This window comes from Coregonus lavaretus (genome assembly GCF_964263955.1).
Source record: "Coregonus lavaretus genome assembly, chromosome: 14".
Classification (NCBI taxonomy): domain Eukaryota; kingdom Metazoa; phylum Chordata; class Actinopteri; order Salmoniformes; family Salmonidae; genus Coregonus; species Coregonus lavaretus.
Genome location: NC_140001.1, coordinates 28,507,489 through 28,522,411, shown reverse-complemented (window position 1 = coordinate 28,522,411; position 14,923 = coordinate 28,507,489). Strand labels below are relative to the sequence as shown.

The 14,923-nt window shown below is 45.7% G+C and overlaps 1 protein-coding gene across 1 annotated transcript in view; it reads right to left on the bottom strand.

The window, feature by feature from the left end:
* Window positions 1-14,923, bottom strand: part of LOC311141406 (ankyrin-1-like) — a 62,754-nt gene that overhangs the window by 39,834 nt on the left and 7,997 nt on the right. Inside the window, exons 2-23 of the mRNA XM_084176723.1 lie at window positions 13,889-13,990; window positions 10,799-10,897; window positions 9,803-9,901; window positions 7,566-7,664; window positions 6,682-6,867; window positions 6,449-6,547; window positions 6,241-6,339; window positions 6,006-6,104; window positions 5,684-5,881; window positions 5,444-5,542; window positions 5,229-5,327; window positions 5,001-5,099; window positions 4,626-4,823; window positions 4,408-4,506; window positions 4,178-4,276; window positions 3,906-4,103; window positions 3,696-3,794; window positions 1,432-1,530; window positions 1,178-1,276; window positions 956-1,048; window positions 673-745; window positions 363-383 (exon numbers count right to left, since the gene is read on the bottom strand). Coding sequence (XP_084032849.1) covers window positions 363-383; window positions 673-745; window positions 956-1,048; window positions 1,178-1,276; window positions 1,432-1,530; window positions 3,696-3,794; window positions 3,906-4,103; window positions 4,178-4,276; window positions 4,408-4,506; window positions 4,626-4,823; window positions 5,001-5,099; window positions 5,229-5,327; window positions 5,444-5,542; window positions 5,684-5,881; window positions 6,006-6,104; window positions 6,241-6,339; window positions 6,449-6,547; window positions 6,682-6,867; window positions 7,566-7,664; window positions 9,803-9,901; window positions 10,799-10,897; window positions 13,889-13,990 — 2,455 coding nt within the window. The remainder of the gene's footprint in view (window positions 1-362; window positions 384-672; window positions 746-955; window positions 1,049-1,177; window positions 1,277-1,431; window positions 1,531-3,695; window positions 3,795-3,905; window positions 4,104-4,177; window positions 4,277-4,407; window positions 4,507-4,625; window positions 4,824-5,000; window positions 5,100-5,228; window positions 5,328-5,443; window positions 5,543-5,683; window positions 5,882-6,005; window positions 6,105-6,240; window positions 6,340-6,448; window positions 6,548-6,681; window positions 6,868-7,565; window positions 7,665-9,802; window positions 9,902-10,798; window positions 10,898-13,888; window positions 13,991-14,923) is intronic.

The following is a 14,923-nucleotide window of genomic DNA, read 5'->3' as shown; positions in this document are numbered from 1 at the left end:
ACCCCCAGTCCCCAGCCCCCAGCCGCAGTGACATGGAGAAAGATAGAATACATCTGATCTGGGGAGTTAGTAACTGAGAGTCAGGTCTATGTTACTGGAGGGATAAAGAAAGGTTATAGACATGGAGCCATGAAATGCATGCACCACAGTGAGCATCAGGAGAGATAGAAAGTCGCAAAAGGACCAGGCGTAAAAGAAGAGAGGCGGAAAGAAAGAGAGGTGGAGAGAAAGAGAGGTGGAGAGAAAGAGAAGTGGAGAGAAAGAGAGGCGGAAAGAAAGATGTCACAAGCTTGAAATGGAGCCACACACTCTAAGACGACCTATGAGCACCGCACAGAGAAGAGAGAAGGAGACAGTCATACCTATTGTTAGCTGTGCAATTCCTAAAAAACAATCAAAAAGCAAAAGAGGCATATTTTAGGAGGCTGTGCACAGTTACAAATAATTTCTAATAAGTCTATTCAAAGTGTTCAGACATTTTTTTAAACAGAATGGACTGGCAACTAATTGTGCCATAAAATATAATGAGGTATTTGTATAGCTATAATCTCACTATTAATACAAATTAAAGTACAATACATCTTCTATCTGGCCAAAAGGAGGAGAAAGTGTGTTCAGTACTGAATCTGTCTCCTTGTGTTCTGTCTGTAACGTATTGTAAGTGTTGTGTACCTTCATCCTCTGATACGTCCAATATCTCATCCACTGTTTCTGGGAAACTCATACGATGTTTCTCTGTGGTGGTCTGAGGGAGAGAATGGGAGAAGAGAGAAAAGAGAGACAGGTTCAAGACAGAATAAAGAGCAGCATGGAAGGATTACAAACTATTCAAAAATGTATATAATGTCTGCATCGAGAGGAATATAAACATTATTAGTTGAAGATATTTGACAACACCAAAAAGTACTTCTACACAGACTCAGATGATCAACAGTGGTACTTATTTACTCCTCACCATGGAAACCGTCTCCTCTGTAACTAGTTTGAGAACGTCGATTACAGAGATGTACCCCAACCGCTTGGCGATAGACAGGGCTGACATACCGTTCTAACAGAGAGAGAGAGAGAGAGAGAGGAGATAGACTGAGAGAGAGTCATTGAACAGATGATGGCGTGTTGGAGGAGGATGATGGATGAGGTGGAGGACTGAAAGGGAGTGAAAGGCAGTGGTGCGTACAGTGGCAACCTCGTTCGGCTGGGCTCCATGTTTGAGCAGTAAGGTGACGATGTCTGTGTGGCCCTGTTGGGCTGCCTGGTGCAGGGCAGTGTAACCAACCTGGGGGACAGAGACACAATCATTAACATACTGACAAGACACAATGAAAATAATCACATCAAATAGCCAGTTCATATTACTGTGCTTCACTATTAACAATGCAGGATCATTTGGGGTAAGTGTAGTTCCATTGGTGTCCAGAGGGAGGTGCTCACCTTAGTCTTGCTGTTGACATTGGCCTGCTGCTGCAGGAGGAACTTCACCATCTTTACATTGCCATAGTGACAGGCAACATGGAGAGGGGTGTATCCCATCTGAAACAGAGACATGACGTGGGATAGAAACACAGAGTAGGACCCCATCAGTATCAAATACAATCAGCACACACTAATAACTGGATAGCTAACTAACACATGATTACAAATTCAACACATACAGCACCAGTCAAAAGTTTGGACACACCTACTCATTCAAGGGTTATTCTTTATTTTTACTATTTTCTACATAGTAGAATAATAGTGAAGACATCAAAACTATGAGTAGCCACCCTTTGCCTTGATGACAGCTTTGCACACTCTTGGCATTCTCTCAACCAGCTTCATGAGGAATTGCAGGAGTTCCCACATATGCTGAGCACTTATTGGCTGCTTTTCCTTCACTCTTCGGTCCAACTCATCCCAAACCATCTCAATTGGGTTGAGGTCCGGTGATTGTGGAGGCCAGGTCATCTGATGCAGCACTCCATCACTCAAATAGCCCTTACACAGCCTGGAGGTGTGTTGGGTCATTGTCCTGTTGAAAAACAACTGATAGTCCCACTAAGCGCAAACCAGATGGGATGGCGTATTGCTGCAGAATGCTGTGGTAGCCATGGTGGTTAAGTGTGGCTTGAATTCTAAATAGATAATTGACAGTGTCACCAGCAAAGCACCCCCAAATCATCACACCTCCTCCTCCATGCTTCATGGTGGGAACAACACATGTGGAGATCATCCGTTCACCTACTCTGCGTCTCACAAAGACACGGCAGTTGGAACCAAAAATCTCAAATTTTGACTCATCAGACCAAGGGACAGATTTCCACCAGTCTAATGTCCATTGCTCGTGTTTCTTGGCCCAAACAAGTCTCTTCTTCTTATTGGTGTCCTTTAGTAGTGGTTTCATTGCAGCAATTCGACCATGAAGACCTCTCCTCTGAACAGTTGATGTTGAGATGTGTCTGTTACTTGAACTCTGTGAAGCATTTATTTGGGCTGCAATCTGAGGTGCAGTTAACTCTAATGAAGTTATCCTCTGCAGCAGAGGTAACTTTGGGTCTTCCTTTCCTGTGGCGGTCCTCATGAGAGCCAGTTTCATCATAGCGCTTGATGGTTTTTGCGACTGCACTTGAAGAAACTTCAAAGTTCTTGAAATGTTCCGGATTGACTGACCTTCATGTCTTAAAGTAATGATGGACTGTTGTTTCTCTTTGCTTATTTGAGCTGTTCTTGCCATAATATGGACTTGGTCTTTTACCAAATAGGGCTATCTTCTGTATACCACCCCTACCTTGTCACAACACAACTGATTGGCTCAAACGCATTAAGAAGGAAAGAAATTCCACAAATTAACTTTTAAGAAGGCACACCTGTTCATTGAAATTCATTCCAGGTGACTACCTCATGAAGCTGGTTGAGAGAATGCCAAAAGTGTGCAAAGCTGTCATCAAGGCAAAGGGTGGCTACTTTGAAGAATCTCAACTATAAAATATATTTTGATTTGTTTAACACTTTTTTGGTTACTACATGATTCCATATGTGTTATTTCATAGTGTTGATGTCTTCACTATTAATCTACAATGTAGAAAATAGTAAAAAATAAAGAATAACCCTTGAATGAGTAGGTGTGTCCAAACTTTTGACTGGTACTGTACACACTACACAATATCTATAGTGTGTGTCCCCTTTACCCTATATGCTCTGCGGTTGATACACTGAGTTTTAGGGTAATGTTGTCTAGTGAACCATGGAGGCCCCTTCCCTGAGGGTGGTTAGGGGTTGTTTATTATTATTATTGATGTTGGTAACGTAACCCTAAGCCAGGAGAAGCAGTCAGTGGCAATTTATACCAAGGAGAGGAAAGGTCACGTCTCCGACACTCTATTTTCCATGGAGCCCCCATCATTCATCATGTAGCACTGTTACTGTTAGGCTCCATACCATACTGACCTTGCATTAACATTCATTGAATTTAAGATTAGCTTCAGATAACAAACTGTAACAGTGTGTATCTCATGATGAGGCAGGGGTGTGTACTTTATACCAACTCTCAACAACCTGGCACAAAGGAGTTTTCATGTATAGTATCCTATTATCTACTGCAATATCCTATATCATATTATCTACTGAGATGCTATAATAAGTCCTGATGTACAGTATATGTCGCTGGGAGCTATTGATCAGTGAGACTGTCCTAGAGGTCAACAGGTGTGTGGTCTTACCCGTGTGGCAGCATATACTGATGCCCCCTGCTTCCCCAGGATGTCAGCGATGCCCACGTGGCCTTCCTGTGCCACCAGGTGGAGAGGAGTCAGTCCACTCTGAGGGGAGAGGAGCCAGGGGCTAAGATAAGGCATCTTGTTATAGCAGAACTAACAGGGCTCACCCAAATAATCCTAACTTCTTCCCTGTATCAGTCCCTGAGGCCTCACCTTGTTCCCCAGGTTGACGTTGGCCTGTTTGGAGATGAGCAGGGTGACCATGTCTGGCCGGCCCTCCTGAGCAGCCAGGTGGAGGGGTGTGACCCCCTGGATGGACTCAGCGTTGGCCGAGGCTCCGTACTGCAGAAGGCTGCTAGCAACCTCCACCTGGTTCTGCTTCGATGCTATGTGGAGAGGGGTGTAGCCATTCTAAAACAGAGAACCAAAGGGGTATTAGTGTATCGTACAATTATATTTGTGTGTGTGTTTGTCTGGTCTCTCACCCTAGCTGCACTGTGTGGGGAGCCTCCCTTGCTGACCAGCAGGTTAACCACGTCCAGGTTGTCATGATGGACAGCCACATGGAGAGAAGTCAGGCCATTCTAAAGGTAAAGGAGACACACACATATAATCCACCATAACTTTACTCTAGCATCCTTCAATCTCAAAATACCTTGACCCTTCCCTCCACATACCCCTCGTCTTCCCTCCTCCCTGTTTCTACAACCCTTACCTTGCCAGCAGCATTAGGGTTGCCCCCTCTCTCCAGCAGCAGCTCTGCCACGTCCACTTTGCCATATTTAGAAGCCACATGGAGAGGAGTGAAGCCTTTCTGCAGAGACATCCCAGATAGAGATAGAGAGACATCAGGGAGAGCACACAGGCCACAGTCCCACATAGAGAAACATCCAGAGAGATTAGAGTGTGTAGGCGTCGGAATAAATACTTTACCTTGGTCATCTTAGTCTGCTGGGCCTCCATGTCCAGTAAGATGCGTGTGGTCTGAGCGTGTCCCTCGCGGGCAGCGATGTGGAGGGGTGTGTGTCCGGACGTGGTGGTGGAGTTGGGGTTGGCCTTGTGCTCCAGCAGCAGCTTGACCAGCTCCTTGTGGCCCATCCGACACGCACAGTGGAGCGGTGTCTGGTCATCCTGGACATGGTGTGGCGGAGGACAGGAGAGAGGGAGGAGAGGTACATAAACACGGTGTTGGGAGTCATGTGGGGAACTAGCAAGAGAATTGAATGTTGTTCCGATTGTGTTTGTGTGTGTGTGTGTGTGTGTGTGTGTGTGTGTGTGTGTGTGTGTAAAGGTGTGTGAAGTCATTACCTTGGCCTTGGCGTCTACTGGTGCTGCATTGGTCAGTAAGAACTCTGCCACCTCATAGTGTCCTGCTCTACATGCCATGTGGAGAGGAGTCTCCACTTTCTGCTCACACACAACCAGACAAACACAATGTGTAAATAGTGTAAATACATAACACAAATGCATTGTGAAAAGGGACTAGAGGAGCTGGTTCAGTCAGTGATGAGGTGGCTGGATGGGGAGGGGACTCACCACATTGGAGGCACTGGGGGAAGCTCCCTTCTGTACCAGGATGGTGACTATTTTGCGGTGGCCCATGAACGAGGCCACGTGTAAAGGGGTCAGGCCAGACTGGGGAGAGAAAAAACAGACAATGAAACAATCATCCCTCTCTCCTTGGCAGAATCCCTCTTTTATCTTTCCCTAGCATACATTCCATCTCTTTCTCTCGCAACAATCTCTCTCACCTCTGTCACAGCCTCTAGGGAAGCAGAGTGTTTCAGCAACAGGTCCATCACACGCATGTGGTTCTTCTTACAGGCGATGTGAAGCGGAGTGAAGCCATTCTGAGGACACAACAGCAGGGTCACTAAGGCACATCACCTCAACACAGCTGCACACTGACAGAACAAGGTGTGTGTGTGTGTATGTGTGTAATGAATGTATAGTACTGTATATAGGTAGGTATGCATGATTGTAGTACTGACCAGTGCACGGGAGTTGGGTTTGGCTCCCTTGTCCAGCAGCACTTTGGCCATGCGGTGGTGCCCACAGTGGGCCGCCACATGCAGGGGGGTCAGGTGGTCCAGCGTGATGTCATCAATTGCAGCATTGTATTGCATAAGTTGCCTCACACAGTCCATGTGGTCCCCCTGTGCTGACATGTGGATGGGAGAAAGGCCGTTCTGTAGGAGGGGGGGGGGGGGGGGGGGGGGGGGGAGGGATCCATTACTTATTGTGTTGTATGCATACAGTATTTGAGCACAACTGTCCAGGGATCAGGCCTTGGTGGATTAGCGTTAGGTGTACCTTGGTCTTGGCCTGGATGGGAGCCCCTTGGTCCAACAGGATCTCAATGATCCTCACGTGTCCGTTCCTGGCTGCACAGTGCAGTGGAGTCAACTCATCCTGGGGCGAGAGAGAGAGAGGACAGTAAACCACTGGTCTAGGACAATATAGTATCATTTGTGTAACAGGACAGGGCTTGACCAGAAGGGGTCGACACTAGAGACTAGAGAGAGACAAAGGGGATGCAGTACAGTACCTTGGTCTTGGCATCAATCTGTGCCCCTCGGTCCAGCAGGAGTCGTACCATGATCACATTCCCCCGCCTGGATGCGATGTGCAAAGGTGTGATGCCATTCTAGAGAGAATTCCAGAGGGGATAAGCAGTAAAACCAGAAACAGACCAGTGAGGGACTGGTAACAATACTATGTGTCAGTGATGCTAGAGCAGAGGGGAACAGACATACCTTAGGGGTGAAGTTGACATTGGCTCCTCTGTTAAGCAACAGTTGGGCTACGTTCAGGTTCTCGTAGTGTGCAGCGATATGGAGCGGTGTGAAGCCTGTCTGTAGGGACACACAGGAGACCAGAGCTCTTATGCTGACGGCCTTGATGTGTTCTAATTTTACAAGTATCATCTCCTCCACTCGCTGTGGGACACACTAAACTAAGTGAAGACAAACACATAGTGAGTACCTACCTTGCTCAGGACATCTGCGTTGGGGTCGTTCTGTAAAAGTACAGCAGCAGTGCGCGTGTCATCGTTCCGCGCCGCTATGTGCAGCGCGGGGAGGCGAACTTTGCCCTTGGTGCCGTAATTGATGAGCAGGGCCACAATGTTCTCATGTCCCTGCTGAAGAGCCACGGCGAGAGGGGTAAAGCCATCCTGACAGAGGAGAGAGGAGAGGAGACAGGGGTGAAGAAAGGTTTAGTGACCCAGAGAGACAGATGGGGAAGGGAAGGACAGTGAGAGTCAAAAGGATTGATAAGCGATACAGGGAATAGTGCAGGAGGTGTGGTGTAAAGTTCGAAATGGAATCATTTCCTGCTTATACCTTCCTGATTCTGGGAATTTTCCAACCTGGATTCCTGAAAAACCTGGGAATTGTTTCTCCCCAATTGGTAGTTACAGTCTTGTCCCATTGCTGCAACTCCCCTACGGACTCGGGAGGAGCGAAGGTCGAGAGCCATGCGTCCTCGAAAACACGACCCTGACAAGCTGCACTGCTTCTTGCCACACTGCTCCCTTAACCCGGAAGCCAGCCGCACCAATGTGTTGGAAGAAACACTGTACAACTGGTGATCGAAGTCAGCTTGCAGGCGCCCGGCCCACCACAAGGAGTCGCTAGAGCGGGATGGAACAAGGAAATCCTGGCCGGCCAAACCGTCCCCTAACCCTGACGACGCTGGGCCAATTGTGCGTCGCCTCATAGGTCTCCAGGTCATGGCCGGCTGTGACACAGCCTGGGATCGAACCCTGGGCTGGAGTGATGCCTCAAGCACTGCGATGCAGTGCCTTAGACCCCTGCGCCACTCGGTAGGCCCTAAATTTTGCAACCCTATACTCTGCTGATTGGCTGTTACCTCAGTAGGAATGCTTTGATTGGCCCCGTTCTCCAAAAGGAACTTCACAACTTCTAGATGATTCTCTTGTGCGGCCATGTAGAGCGGAGTGAAGCCCTTCTGTTACAGACAGACACACACATGGACACATACACACAGGGAGGAGCACAACACAGCAGCAACACACACACGCACACACACACACACACACACACATACACACACAAAGGAAGCACAAGCACACACATAAACACAGAGGAAGCACAAGCACACAGAAAGACAAGAAGGCAGACAGATATTAACAGTGTTGCATTGAGCTAATACACTCTTAGAAAAAAAGGGTTCCAAAAGAGTTCTTCGGCTGTCCCTATAGGAGAACCCTTTTTGGTTCCAGGTAGAAGGGTTCTACGTGGAATCAAAAAGGATTCTGCAAAGGGTTTTCCTATAGGGAACACTTTTAGGTTATAGATAGCACCTTTTTTCTAAGAGTGTATGATGGCCTAACATCATGTTTCAATCGGGGGTTGGGCCAAATGCAGGAGCTTATGCACACCCAAAAATGTTAGTAGAGGTGCTGACTAACGGAATAGTTAACTGAAACTGTGTAAAAATAAAGAAAGTTGCACACTATAAATGCTACCAACAAATTAATGAGCATATATAGAGTGTGCGACTTTCTTTCTTTATTTTTACTCAAAGGGTTGGGGTCAATTCTGAATTGTATTGCAAATTGCTCTCTTTAATTAGGGATCCTAGCGCCGAAGGTGCAGGAATCCTATTGCTTTTGTTAGTGTTCTTCTTTGTGCATTTTTCCTTTTGGTCAATATCTCAACAACACATTGGTAAAACATTGTAGAATTTGGCAGGATGGTAGAACCCATCATGCGTACCTATGATGCACTCATTGGCCCCTAGGTAGCACTACAGTTAATTAAAAACCATGCACACATTCAAAACACATTCAAAACATTTGCCCAAACTATCAAATCCAACTCGTACAAATGATTGACAACATGTCCCTGAAGATATGTACCAAGTTTAGTGTTGATATCTTAAAATAACATGAAAACCACAGGTCATTTAACTTTGACCAAAAGGTGCTAGCGTAATGCTAATGCTAAAATTAGTTTAAATTTCTTCTTCACATGAACCACAACTCAGATTCACTGAATATTTGGTATGTAGAATCTCTGAACTAGTCCCTAGCTAAATTGCTAAGGAAAATTCACTGTGGTCAAAGATGGCCTTTTCTGAGGCGCAACTGTGCACTGAAGGCTATAACTATTGAACCGTAGGACTTAGGGGAATGGAATTTGGTAAACATGAAGTTGGAAGGGACAGCAGTCTATTGCAGTAGCATGGTAGCATGTATTAGACATACCTCATCACGTATTAGAGGTAAAATCGTGCAATTTGGAAAACATGCAATTGGTAAACATGCTTAAAGGTATGGCCTTTGCCCTTTTCATTGCCAGAGTGCCCAACGGGTGACCAAGAGGTGCTATTCCTATTACTCAGATCCTGTTAATGCTGCTCTCAATGCTGCTCACAGCAATACTTGAATTTTGATTGAATTGGGCACATCCCACAGGAAGCAGAAATTGCATTGAATTTGAAATAAATAAATTCAATGAATTTCAAATAGCTACAATTCACTATACAAATATTTATTTTGACATCATGTATGGTACAGTACTATACTATTTATAACATATTGAAACATTTCATTTTTAAGTTTAAGTTTTAAATAATTACAGTGGTCTGGAAATATTCTAAGATCATTTTGTAGGTTGTCTGTAATAATTCATAATTTACTTACATATATACATTTACCATCAGATCAAACACTCCAGAATGGAAGGGAACTACCTAACATTTCATGACAAAAATACAAATCAAAATGCTGATGAAATATGTCAGTTATAATCAAGCTTATGTTTGAAATGGTATCTATATTATTTTTGTAATAACTGGCAGATGTGGCAAAGGAATGAGACTTTCATGTTTCATGTCTCAGTTGAATTTCTTTGAATTAAATTATACTTCCTTTAATTCAAATTCAAATTTCAATTCATGGGTTGAATTGAAATACATTCAGAAATTCAGACCCCAAACCCTGAGTTCCATGCAGTATAATGCAGAATAACTGTATTATAACTGTATCTAACTGTATGTGTATCCGTTGTGGCTGGTGGCTCTTCTGCAGGGGGGTCTGCCAGTGGGGTCGGGGTCTCTTCCGACACTGGTGGGGGTCTCACCTGGGACTGGGCATTGATGTTGGCCCCGTAATTTACCAGCTCTGCTACAACGTGTTCCTGCCCAGCCAGGGCAGCAATGTGCAGAGCTGTGTTGCCTTTCTGTGGAGGCACAAGGCAAGAGAAGACATGAGACATAGAGTAGTGTCTGTGTGAAAGCATCTAAAGTAGTGTAGTACTTGTGAGAAGTAGTAAGCTTTAACACCGTAAAACTTCCATTAATAGCCCGGGCGTTTATTTGCTTAAATCACTGAACACAACAGGTGCTTGTTAGAGACATGCTTCTATTTGAGCATCTATTATTTCCTTAATGCACACAGCTTTTGCTCATTTGCGTAGTTAATTGTTTTAATTGCAGCATTCACTTCCAGCAATTTAATCAATTTCTTAATTTCCTGCAGTAATGTGTTACCATTTACACACTGTGTCACGTTTCTGTTGTCTTAGTATGCCTCTATTTTGGAAAAAATAACTTCCTTGACAGAATAATTATTCTCCTCTTTAACTGTGCATCTTCGCCAGTTCTTACTTTCGCCTGTGGGCGATTGGCCGATTTCTGGGGGTCTGTACTCCCGAAGTTGTTGACTGTTTTTGTGCTTGCCAGTTAGCTAGCAGTTCTCAGCTGTTAGCAGTCACTGGTTAGCAGTTTCTTACTGGCGATATAAACGGATGATTGCCATAATTTATTCAAGTCATTACTGAATTGTTTAATATAACAAATCAAAAATTAAATCTTCTAAACAATTCATGGTAATTCATGGTAACCTCGTAAACAATTCATTTAGACCAGGCATTTATTTGAAACAGGTGTTTATTTGATGAAAAGTATGCCGTTGCCCGGCTAAGGGACAAGAAGCTATTTGAGACTCAGTGTTTAATTGAAGTTTTACGGTAAGTAGAATCATTTGAGTATGCAGTATATTGTACTTTGGTGGTGGCATAGGCTTCGTGGAGTACATGAGTGGTAATGTGGTATAGTGCAGGAGGTTGTGTGAGTACCTTAGTCTGGGTTTCCACATCGATGCCTCCATGTAGTAGCTCCAGCACCATTTTAACGTGGCCTTCTTTAGAGGCCAGATGCAACCCGTTGAGCCCATTCTGAGGGAGGAGAGAGAGAAGAGGAGACCTCATACTGTAGGGTCCCTAACACACACTGCACACATAGAACTAAAAAATACAGACCTTTGGGCCTCCATCAGACACTCCGCTCTCACACACCACAATCACACCAACAAAGTCAGAACCCACACACTGAACGCAATCTCACACAGCACACTGACACACACCAAAGGATCAGATCCCCAGACCCTATTATACAGCACTTCCTAGATGTATAAAATGCAAAAGTATGTAACTGAGTCCAACTGTACTGTATGGTTTGGACAAACAGCCTCTACACACACAGTATCTACTAGAAATTAACAGTGCTCAGTTAGCGATAACGGTGACCGAATTATGATGATGAAGATGATGATGGTAAGGAGGAGGAGGAGGAGGAGGAAGAGGATGGGAGGGGGATGGCAGGCCGGTGGTCTCGGAGCTGGGAAGAATACGAGCTGTGTGAGATAGGTCTGACCTCACACAGCCTTCCTTCAGTGACACAGGACATGTGAGGTTGGACCTTTCCCACACCACTGATATTATTCCTCTGAGTGGAGAGACCACAGCACACCATCACTCTACTGCAGACCGGAGCGGGAGGGAGGGAGGGAGGGAGGGAGGAGAAGGGGGGAGGCGTAGAAGCAGAGATGGGAAAGGGAGCATGAGGGATAAAGAGAATGACAAGGGAGGGGAAAAAATAAAAACTGGTAGAAGGAGTCAGGGATGATGCAAAAAAGAAGTAGAGGGACTAAGAGAGAAATAACTTGAGGGGTTATAAGGGTGTGAGGAGAGGAGGGTTGAGGAGGAAGTGGGAGGGAGGTCGATAGGGAGGGGAGGGAGAGAGGCAGTGCATCTGGGTGGCCGGTGAGCTAGCCCATGACGGAGGTATCTACTCAGACTGGGTACGAGAGACACGACTGCCACAGCCAAGCCTCCACCGAACCTCCATCAGGCTGACACCTCACTCTGCACACAACAAATACAACAACAACAACACACTGGGAGACACTCACACACAACACATAACCAATATCACATCCAATTTCGCAACCTCACTCAACACACTTGAGACAATTCCAAAACACTAGTACAGACTTGGTATGAAATGACACACATTGCATTATACATGATTTGAAGGAGAATGGCATGAGTCTGGCTGTCAATGGTACACTGAGATTGCAGATAGAATGTACAGATTATGGCTGTAGGGTTCCTGTTTGTCCACAGGGTGTCTCTCTTCAGCAGCCTGAGGTCTCTTTACGCCAACTTGTATGTATGTTTTGAATCCTATGTTCGTTATGAGCTTTTAACCTGGGAATGTGCTTGATGCTAATCTTGATTGTAGCATTAGTGCTGGCAGCATTATAGTACAGAAGTAGAGTGTTTAGCAAACCAAGGCTAAGCTGGTCTAATGAGCTGGAGAATCACACACACACACACTGCTGCCCTGTTTGTATGGCCTGTAGGCAACCTCATTCCCCTCGCGGCGTGGTCGTCTCTGGCCACCAAGGGAGCAGCCGTCAGGGTAAAGCAGGCAGTGTGGAGGAGAGGGGCCTGAGGAGTAACCCCTGCCCTATTTAACACCTTCCCCTGAGCCCCCCTCTGTCCTACCTGTCACCTACTGCTGAGAGACTGGCTACTTGGGCCTCAAAACACACACACACACACACACACACACACACACACACACACACACACACACACACACACACACACACACACACACACAGTACAGACATATCAAGCAAACACACACACATTTTGCACACATTTAAATCTTACACACAAAAATAACTTCATCCAACACAAACAATGATATACAGTACACACAGTCAGGGACAATCCACACAGCAGGTATTGGAGCAGAACAGAACACACTGTACACTGAGTTAGACCCAGAGCCAAGACAGATATTCTGCTGGCTGATGTCACATCAAACACATTCCAAGCCAAGAGAGAGCCAATGGGTGAGTCCAAAATGGTACCCTATTCTCTATGTAGTGCTATAGGCCCTGGTCAAAAGTAGTGCATTATGTAGGGAATTATTACATTTACCAGACACTCTTATCCAGAGTGACTTACAGGAGCAATTAGAGTTAAGCGCCTTGCTCAACGGCACATCGGCAGTGAATACCATTGATGTTCAATATGAGGGTTTCAGCATGAAATATCCTTTATATATTGTTTTGACACTTTTATTTATTTTACTATGTCAATATGTATTTGTTGTCAATGTCTTGGCGTCAAACTAGTGGCAGTTGTGAAAAAAGTAAATAGTTGGATGAGCAGAGGAAAGTGCGGGGGCTGGGGGGGGGGGGGGGGGGGGGGGGGGGGGGTACCACAGTGCATTATATCCATCTCACAGTAACACTCAGCATTTTATCAACTTAAGAGTTTCTTAGATTGCTTCTGTAACATGTGTTTGTGGGATGCCCTACACTGACTAGATTTAGTGTTGCGCTGCATTGGAAGATAAAAGCCATTAGTGTTAGCCAATGACTCTAAACTATTCTTTCCTCTCTCTCTTGCCATTTCCCACTCTTCCATGTTTCCTCTTTCCCTCTATCCATTCCTGTTCTCCCTTCATAACACTGCATCTGAACTTTGCTGATAAGACTCTTCCTGTGTGTGTATGTGTGTGTGTGTGTGTGCGCTGTCGTTTTGACATGGTCTGAAAGATGACTCATATTTATTTGATCTAATGTGCCTATACAGTAGTTAACTTGTTTTCATACTTTTATTCATGCATTATTCTAGTGCTGCAGTATGATGACGCAACACTGTGAAATACTAGTTCCACGGCCAATGGACAAATTAAATGAAAGAGTGTGTAATAAATCAGTTCCATTAGCTGATTGAGACTTTTACAAAGAGGAAGGCTTTGATTGATCCTGGTAAATCCAAAATGAATCTCAGAGTTTGGGGACATGTATTGATGCACTCTCCACAAGCATTTTGATTGGCTACTGGGCCTTGCAGCTCTCTCACCTGATTGGCTGTGTTGATGTCTATGCCGTTCTTTATGTGGTCGACGGCCTTGTCCATGTTACCAGAACGAGCTGCCCGCAGAAAACTTGTGACAGCATCAGCCTGAGGGAGAGAAAGGGGAGAGATAGAGGGGGGTGAAGAGAGGCACACAGAGTGGGAGAAGGAGAGATAGGTGTAAGGGAAGACAGAGGGAGATGGAGAGATGGGTGTAAGGGAAGACAGAGGGAAATGGAGAGATGGGTGTAAGGGAAGACAGAGGGAGATGGAGAGATGGGTGTAAGGGAAGACAGAGGGAGATGGAGAGATAGGTGTAAGGGAAGACAGAGGGAGATGGAGAGATAGGTGTAAGGGAAGACAGAGGGAGATGGAGAGATAGGTGTAAGGGAAGACAGAGGGAGATGGAGAGATATTTATATTATTGTCAGAAACATCCATTCAAATCAAAACCATACAAAGTCAAAAGACACACGGACAATACAAGACTATACATGCTGTCCATTGGTGTTTCCCTCATCTCCCTCCTCACTGTTATTGAACAGGATAGGACAGTTGGCCCAGCCCCCTCCCACTGGCCAATCAGAAGCAGGCCTGGCAGGGTGGGGACCCTAAAGGAGGGGGTGCAGTTGATTGGCTCCATCCCAGTCCCCTCTGACTCCCTGAAACAGCTGCGTCCCAAATGGCACCCTACAGTATTCCCTACATAGGGCTCTGTCCAAAAGTAGGGAACAGGGTGCCATTTGGGATGCAAACCTTAGCCTCATTCTGAGCCTCTCACGTCTGAGACATGCTTTACCTCTGCACATACAGTAGGTGATAAGACCAAGGGATACTCTGGTGGCTTCTGGTGTGTGTCTACTCTGCCCAGTGGTCTGGCTGGCAGTCCGGCTGGTGTTCTGGGGTGGTGTGGTGTGTGTCTGCTCTGCCCAGTGGTCTGGCTGGCAGTCCGGCTGGTGTTCTGGGGTGGTGTGGTGTGTGTCTGCTCTGCCCAGTGGTCTGGCTGGCAGTCTGGCTGGTGTTCTGGTGTGTGTTTAATGA